Below are 9,414 nucleotides of genomic sequence, written 5' to 3' on the forward strand. Positions count from 1 at the left end.
GTAAGCCCTCCAGCTTACTCACCCAGCCGTGTGATTTGTGTATGATACATCCGGCCACACGTCCCGGGAACACAGACCTCTCTCTCTTCCCAAAGCGCAACCCGTATCTTACGCTGAAAGTTACACCACATATTATGGCTGCTATTCCAAAGAATGTCAGGTACAGCAGTAACTCTAGCAGGAGCTACACCCAGACAACTCGCCCAGTAGAAAAAAACAAAGATCTTGTAATCTGAACTCATTTGCTAATAAAGCTGTTTCCTTGGAAAAAGCAACTCGGACTTGCTTAGAGAGCCTGAGCAGAGAGGAGACAAAGTTTGCACGGCAAGGCAGTTCATACCCCTGCTAATGGGAAATCTCTATGATTCTGAGAATAAGTATTTTTTTAAATAACAACTCGATACTTTCTCTGAACTTGAATTTGCCAAACCAGCGCTTATGGATACTTTCATCTTCCCCAAAAGTAGTCATTCTCATATGCAGGTTTAAGTAGCCCAAAGATCTATCACTAATAACATTTTTATTCAGCTGTAGTATTTTCGACGTGCACAGAATCTGTTAATGACCTGGAGCTCGGAAATGTGCCCGTGGGCTCACCTACACACACAATCCACCTCCCCACCGCCTGGAGTGCACACTGCTTCATGTTTATCACTTCCTTTCTAATCCTTTCTTCCGTGTTGCCACTCATTACGAGCTTGGCGGGGGAAGGGGGAATCAGCCAGGATCTATTGAAGGCGCCAAAGGATTCTTTAACCTAATCCAGGTTAGTACATGGATTGCAAAACAATAGATTAAGCAACCCAATGAACATGTTTTCATTCAACATGGGTCCACCGCATCTCCCTTGGCGGTCGACTATTTTGATAACGCAGCTGCATCGTCAGAGCAACCGTATACTCGATATGGAAAATGCTGCAATCATATTTGTCCTCCTTCAAGAGCCATGAACTTAATAGTTTACTTTCAGAAAGCCCGTTGGAAACAACTACCTATGAGATGTGCTACAGGAAAGAAAGTGAAAAAGTTCTGGAAGCAGTGATTATTCTAGACAAACAGAATGCCCTGATAGGTTTTTCGACATTGTTAAATAATACTGGGGAGGGAATGAAGCGGGGCGGGGGGGGGGGGGTCTTCACTTAATAATGGAGCAAAAAGAAGTTGTCAAATGCCAGTCCCAATAACAAGTGTTAATTCCCAACCATTTTCCTTTTCTACCGGGAAATAAATTTTGGGGAATTATGATCTTTCAACATTTCATAGCAGGATGTTATTTGCAACTGGAATTTGTATATTTAGAGTGCTCGAGAAACTCAACTCTGGGGAAAATCACGTTTAACCAGTTTTGAGTGTATCGGTAAACATTCCACTCAACAAATAACTTACTGGTTGTTAAATTATTGTTCTCTGGCAAAGGTTTAGACTTCTACCTTCACGGGTATTTTAGCTTGTAGTAATCAGTACCTATTAGGTACTTTGTGTTTTACTTTGTGTTTGATAATTTAAATACCATCACAAATAATATTAACATACCACAGTGTTCTCTCTGTAGATAGTACAGGTAACGTAGCACACACACCATTACAGAATGGAGACATTTGCACATTTTTTAATAGATTAGGGGAAAAAACAATATAATTCACAATTCAAATTCCAGTCAATTTCTCTTAAAAATATTTTCCTAATTTAATTCAAAAATGTCATTTTATTAACAAATAAGCAGGTTGACGTTTACAAATCGGTAAAGTGGATTATACATCACCGCAATTTGGTAGAAACATTTTGTTTTCTCTTTTAAAAAGAGAGCAGAGTACAACGGATTGCCCTATCTATAAATCTGTAAAATCCCAGCTACCAAAGTGATGAATTCTCTTGGAACTCAACATGATCATCTGTTAAAGTTGCAACGATTTCAGGATGTTCACATTCAACTATGCATTCCGTAGAAGCAACAGGGCCCATGATTTTGCGTTGAATCCTTCCCCGACCTGTGCAGACCTTTTGGGCGAAAAGTATGGATACCATTCACCAAGGTAGGTTTCTCATGTATTACTATGTTGAGATCCCGAAAATCCTTCATCGCTCACTTAAAGAAACTTCAATAAAGATATAGTAGTGTAGAGAGTGACTTTAAAGGGACCCCATGATCTCAGCCTGCCGGTTACAAGTCCTACATAAACCCCTCCTCTTGAGCGTGGGCAGGACCTGTGACTTGCTTTCAACCAACAGAATTTGGCAAAGGAGATGGGCTGTCACTCCCATCATCACTTTATGTTCCATAAAACTCCCTCGTATTTGCAGACTTGCACTAGAGTAGCGCTCTCTCTTGCTAGCCCTGAACAGAAGCAGACTTCCGTGAATCTTCCAGAAGTACGGAACGGAATGTCGTCAATAGCCGTTAAGAACGAGGACTCCCTAGCTGAGTCTCCAGATGAGAACACAGCCCGGGCTGACACTTCATTACAGCTTTTTAGGAAACCGTAAACTCATGCCTAGCTCCTGATCCACAGAAACAGTGAGACGCTAAACGTGTGTCGCGTTAAACCACTACATTGTGGTGGTTTGTTACACCTCATAGAAAACTAATATGAAACCCTAAGAAACAAAAAAAGGGGTTTTCTTGAGAAAAGACTTAGTATAGAGGCTGTTTCTATTCTTTAAAAAAAATCACAGAAAAGTAGGTGTGCACTCAAAGGTAACAGCAAGGCTAAATGTGTATAGTCCCAGGTGGTCCCATTGGGGTCAAAGGGAGCAATCTGATTCCCAGCAGGCACGTGGCCAAGTGGCATCTGAAGAGGGCGGCACATCATTTGTGTAACTGGCTGTTGGGTGCAAATGGTGGGCTGCACACAGTCATCTCGTGACCACTGCCGCGAAAGGAGTTCCTGGCACGATTCCCGCAGTTCGTGTCCGTTCTTTGTTCCCCTCGGATGCAAATATACCCTACTATGAAATGAGCTGGTCGATTTGGGGGGCTCTAATGGAAGCGGACCCCGAGATCCCAGATGCTTGAGTGGAACGCCAGATTTAACTCAGATCCTACAGCCCGCGCCCTCCCTTCGCAAAAGCATCCTTCCACCTTCGGGGAATCCAGGGTTTGTGTGGATCAGTTCAGGATTTAGAAAAAGAAATGGAGAGCTTTAGTTCCAAATTGTGACTCTTCCCTAGTAAATGAAAAGACAGTCGTAAGAAACCAGATTGTTGTGACCACCTCAGAAAAAAGGGAACCACAGGACAACAAATAATAGTGACCTAATCACCCCACATTTGAAGGAAATAAATTCAAGATTATATTTCATTTAAATGAAATGGGTGAAGGATACAGTTGCAGTGTTAAATATAGAGTTCATACCTGGGCACAGGTTTAGTTAGAAAATAGATGTTTTGGGGGAGATCATGAGGTCATCTTTATCATAATTTACAAAGATTAAAATGAGCAGTTACAGAGTAAAATAAGCAAATATTGCAGATCAGAATGTTTTACACACTTTGCTACCTATGCATTTTTCTGTTCCATGAATGAACAGAATACTAGAATTTCGTAGCTGACATTCAAGATGCACTTCGTCACTAAAACGTATGCAAACGGACTTAAAAGAGACAAATAGTAAAAACAAGCAGCCAAAAAATGTTCTTTTCCAAGTCTCGAATGCATTTTTGGCCACCAGGCTCTGGTGTGCAGGAAGATGGAAACCACTCGAACACCATCTGAGAAACACTTCCTGCTTTACGAGCGTCAGCAGGCGATCGATAAGGGAAGCAAAATACAGACCTCCACACAACGCACATCAGAGTCCAACTCTGACATTTATAAACGTCCGTGTCCCCGTCTTAAGCGAGTAGAGCCACAGCTCAAATCCTTGCCCTCACTTAACACCCAGAGTCATTATGCAAAATACATTTGAATTTTCAAAGATCAGGTCAGAACAGTCAGAAACTGCCACACAGTGATTAATGAGCACACCGAAGTCACTTTTACATCAATAGATCATGAAGCAGCACTGAGCAGGGCCTCCTGGGGCCACACACGAGCAAGCTGATGGCGCCCCACGGCCACGGTCTGTCCCAAGAGCACGAGAGGGGGCGTCATCCCCTGGGAGCCCCTGGCTCAGCCCGAAAGTCGCGTCACCAGGGCCATGCATGAGTGAGCCTCTACTGCCCATCAGAAGAAATACTCCTTCTGGCTTTCACTGACTGTACTTTGCAGATTGAGCTCACTTCTCAGAGCGGTCTCGGCATTGTCTCCGTGTTTTGGAATATTCGATTCATTTTTGTGGTACAACCATCTCTGTTGGTAAATGCGTATAGCTATGGCAGTGATGCAGAGCAAGATAAATATCACAACGGCTATCACACCTAGTGAGAGGAGAGAAAGGAAAAATATAGTCAGAATATAAGCTTCATAATCTACTATAATATGTATAATATAGAGCTTCATTTACATCATCTCTCTATGTATCAATTACATCATATATATATCATATATGTTACATCATATATATTTCATCATATATATATATATATATATATCTCACCCTCACCAGAAAATTGGAAACCAAATGGTACTATAGCACTGAGTTTACTTCTAAGTCCATACATCCTTTAGATACAGCAGTTTTATGCCCTCGTCCTAAAGATCGATCAGCATCACTTTCAGTTAATGCCCTCACGCTTACCTTCAGAACTACAACGTGGTCACGCCCTCACTTCATGCTAATAATTTAATTATTATTATTATTTTTTAATTTTTTTTAACATTTATTTATTTTTGAGACAGAGAGAGACAGAGCATGAACAGGGGAGGGTCAGAGAGAGGGAGACACAGAATCTGAAACAGGCTCCAGGCTCTGAGCCGTCAGCCCAGAGCCCGACGCAGGGCTCGAACTCACGGACCGCGAGATCGTGACCTGAGCTGAAGTCAGACACTTAACCGACTGAGCCACCCAGGCGCCCCATAATTTAATTATTTTAAAAGTATAGGCAGTATAGACCTATCATAGAGTAGTTAAATGCTTACGTGTGTTTTTCCTTAATTTATTTTTTATTAATGTTTCTTTTTTTGAGAGAGAGACAGAGACAGAGCGCGAGTGGGGGAGGGGCAGAGAGAGAGAGAGAGAGCGTGAGACACAGAATCCGAAGCGGGCTCCGAGCTGCCAGTGGGGAGCCCGACGCGGGGCTCAAACCCACGACCCATGTGATCATGACCTAAACCGAAGTCGGACACCCAACCAAGCCACCCAGGTGCCCTGATGGTGTTACGTATTTTAAGGAAAACTTGCTGCTGATATACTGCTGACTCACACATCTGTGGTGTGCATACGCTTGTTTCTAAGAGGCTAGAAGAGTCTTAAGTGATCTCCGCTGCTGGGGTCTATGCCTTTGTGTGACCCCCTTCCAGTTTGTGGGTAGGGCCTGTGACTTGTTTTTACCCAACAAAATGGAACAAAGGTGATACGCTGTACCTGATTATGGGATTCTGTTACATAAGGCTGCAGCCCCTGTTTTATGGGAGTGTCCGTCCCTCTTCCTGCCGGCCGTGAGGCAGTGAGGGGTCAGGGTGGGAAACCTTACGCGGCAGGGAACTTGCAGGGAAGGCTCCAGGGGCTGAGGTCAGGCTCTGGTCAGCAGCTGGCAAAAATGCAGACGCTCTCAGTCCTACGGCTACAAGCCACTCAATGCTGCTTACAAACATGCAGGTGATGACGGGACTCCCTCCCCAGAGGAATCTCCAGATGAGACTCCGGTCCGGGTGGACACCTCGATCACAGCCTCATGCGACCCTCGGCGGAGAACCCGGCTAAGCTGTGCCCCGACTCCTAACCCACAGAAACTGTGAAATAATCAAAGTGGGTTGGGTTCAGCCTTAAGCGGTGGCAATTTATCACGCAGCAATAGATGATCACTATGCCACTGTGTTAAACTTTGGAGATATTGAGACCATCCAACTCTGGAAAGTAGATTATTTGAGATCTCCCGTTGGAAATGCTTGAAGTACCGAAAACATTCGCTACGCCAGTGGTTCGCAATTTTGGGTGCATAGCAGACAATAGTTCAGGATCTTTGGGTGGGAGGGTGGGACATCAGAGTTGTCTTAAAAGTTCCTCAGACTATTTTAAAGCGCTGCCAGGGGTGGGGTGTTCAACTGAGGTCTAGAAGTGTTTGCTCAAGCTATCACAGTAGTAAAGAATGCATGTCCAATCTAGACCAAAACAAAGAGGCAAAAAAAAAAAATTGTTTTAAAGCATTCACTAGTCAATATGCTTTTAAGACAATTCACACAGGCATTAGTATTCCAATTAGCAAATGCTAGAAAACACGTTATTGTTTTGTTATGTGAATCAAAATGTGTATTATAAAAAGGAAGATTCTTCATTATACTCTGGGACAGACATAAAAAAGCATGATGGAGAGGCGCCTGGGTGGCTCAGCCGGTTGAACGTCCAACCTCGGCTCAGGTCATGACGTCGCGGTTGTGGGTTCGAGCCGCCCCACATCGGGCTCCGTGCTGACAGTGTGGAGCCCCCTTGGGAATTTCTCCCCCTCTCTCTCTCTGCCCCTCCCCCGCTCGCACTCTCTCTCTCAAAAATAAATAAATATTAAAAAAAAAAAAAAGCATCATGGGATCCAACGACCTCAAAATTGGTTGGGTATATTTGGTCACAGGGATTCCTGAACACATGCTCTCAGGAACCCAGACCCTTCCTTCCCTGAGACGGGTAGCATATTCATGATTTTTTGAGTATTCTTAAATATCAATAGGTAGAATAAACATCACTCTCAAACTTACATCTCACATGAGAACAAACAGTAGAGCTGCTTTAATTGTTGTTATGTTTACTTACAGGAGTTTGCTTTAAAGAGCTATATCATATCCAATTTTAGAGTCAGAGACAGTAACTGTCGATAACAGCGATCGGGCCACTTGATTGTACAATTACTGTCACCATTATACGGAAACATCCATGCTGTTACGTATGTAACTGATCACCAGCTTGTTTGTTTTGTGAGTTTGGGTGGGGTCTTAGAACCACCTCTGTCCTCGGCCACTCTCTGAAGATTGAGATAACTTGAATAATGCATCAGACGCATTCCATAACCTTCCCTTCAGCAATTCCGGGGTAAATGTGTGTGTGACAAGCACTCAGATCTGCCCGCCCTCCATCTACCAACCCGTCTGTCCCTTTCTGCCCAGCTACAGTATGGGTCCCTTGGCAAGGAACCCTCCGTGATCTCTGGTTTACCAGGTTTCAATGTTATTGAGATTACTTCTCTCCTATATTGTTCTCTTTGCTTGCAAGAGGAGAAAACAATAACGCACAATGCAGAGCCCACCTATCAGGAGCCAACTAGGACCTCTCAGGGGAATAATACTGGTGCAACTTACTCACTTCGTACATCTCGTCAATGATATTTAACCAAACGAGATAAAGCGCCGAAGACCACATCCGTTCTGTCATCAATTTGACGACTTTCGTTGCTCTAATAAAGGCACTAACCGCGATATTTTGCCCCGTTTTGGACTGTGATTCCTATTTGGAAAACGTTAATCACTCTTGATTTATTTTCAATTAGCTTTTGCTTTCTAGTGAAGTCCCCTCATTAAAAATAAATGAGAACGGCTGAGGATTAAGTTTTAAAATTTAACACAAAAGTATTCTTTTTAGATACACATTATAAGTAACACATTTGCTTTTTATTTGTTCTTGGAGGTGTGAAATCGGGGCGGGGCGTCACATACGTCACTCATCACAAAAATAGAAATGGTTGAGCGAAGAAAGGGAATATTAACTTTCTTACATAGATTTGGTCGGCACTTGAAAATGTCTGAACACTTTGCTCACGGTCTGGAGAAGCTTGGTGTCTTTTATGAACGGAAGCGAAATGAACAGGTTCGATCTGACCTGGTGCGCACCCCGCCTGAAGAGCGGACTGCCAGTGGGGTCACCCGGCTCTGGGACTAAGTCCCTTCTCTGGAACAGCAATGGAATGACCAGCAGTGCACCTCCTCCTTACCCAGCCGACTTTGCAACGGACACATCGCATTAAGCTAAGTAAATGCATTTAAATGTTTCTTGAATGATAAGGAGGGAGACTTGATTATTCATTCTTTAAATGAGACCCACATAAATCCTGTTTCAGAGAATACACTGGGAGGTATTTAAGATGCGATTACTTCTACTTCTTCAAATATATTAAACGTATGAAATAGAAGTATTTTATATTCCTATAAATATATATTCCCATTACATAGGAGTTCCTATGTAATGGGAATATATATTTGAATATACATATAGTTTAGCTATCAGGCTTTGCTTGAAAGAGCTATATTACATGCAGTTTTGTGTCACATTTATAGAATACATGTGACACTAAAAATATATACATTATGTAAATATATAAGTAATTATATTTATAAGTAGAAGTGTATATAAATCTAAGATAACACTGACACCAGAAACAGTTTTACATATTTATGCTTACAAAAATCTTTATGTTAGGGGGCGCCTGGGTGGCTCAGTCCCTTAGGTATCCAACTTCAGCTCACGTCATGATCTCATGGTTGGTGAGTTCGAGCCCCGCATCGGCTCTGTGCTGACGGCTTGGAGCCTGGAGCCTGGAGCCTGCTTCGGATTCTGTGCCCCCCACTCTCTCCAGCCCTCCCCCGCTTGCACTCTGTGCCCCTCTCTCTTTCTCTCTCAAAAACAAACTTTAAAAAAAATTTTTCGAAGACAAATCTTTATCTTGTCTACCTTTATGTTTAGGAAAATGACAATTTGCCTAGTTTAGGTGTTTTTCCCAATGTATGTTTTACTTTTAATATTATTTAAAAAAAATTGTTTTAAGGTTTGTTTTTGAGAGAGAGAGAGAGAGAGACAAAGTGCAAGCAGGGAAGGGGCTGAGGGAGGGGGAGACACAGAATCCAAAGCAGGTTCCAGGCTGTGAGCTGTTAGCACGGAGTCCGACGTGGGACTCGAACTCTCGAACTGTAAGATGATGACCTGAGCCCAAGTCTGACGCTTAACTGACTGGGCCAACTCAGGCGCCCCTACTTTTCACAGTATTTTTAAATGTTTTGGGCTAATGGACTGAGAGGCCCGTGGCTATTTTGAATCGGAGAAGTAAAGGTGAATGCGTCTTAAGCATACATATCCTGAGAAATACCAGTGGCTATTTTCAAATGAAAAACCTTATTATTCTGCAGTCTGGCAACTATTTAAAAAGGGCCTCCGTGGAGCCACCGGGGCCTTGAACTAACAGCCTCCAGAGGCTGCCTTCGCGGCGGTCACACGGGGACCATCGGCCAGTGTCCTGCGTCCCGCATCGACCCGGAACAACAGCGCGGACCCCCACAGACGCTTTTTGGATCCGGCCGACGGTGACAACAACGCCAGGGCCCGGGTCATTCACAGCCCT

The 9,414-nt window shown here is 43.4% G+C and overlaps 1 protein-coding gene across 1 annotated transcript in view; it reads right to left on the reverse strand.

Moving 5' to 3' along the window:
- Positions 1-1,593: 1,593 nt before the first annotated feature.
- Positions 1,594-9,414, reverse strand: part of LOC121013550 (contactin-associated protein-like 3) — a 195,015-nt gene continuing 187,194 nt past the window's right edge. The window contains exons 23-24 of the mRNA XM_040449262.1: positions 9,327-9,412; positions 1,594-4,356 (exon numbers count right to left, since the gene is read on the reverse strand). Coding sequence (XP_040305196.1) covers positions 4,163-4,356; positions 9,327-9,412 — 280 coding nt within the window. The 3' untranslated portion in view covers positions 1,594-4,162. The remainder of the gene's footprint in view (positions 4,357-9,326; positions 9,413-9,414) is intronic.

This window comes from Herpailurus yagouaroundi, unplaced genomic scaffold (genome assembly GCF_014898765.1).
Source record: "Herpailurus yagouaroundi ecotype Mexico unplaced genomic scaffold, PumYag 199, whole genome shotgun sequence".
Classification (NCBI taxonomy): domain Eukaryota; kingdom Metazoa; phylum Chordata; class Mammalia; order Carnivora; family Felidae; genus Herpailurus; species Herpailurus yagouaroundi.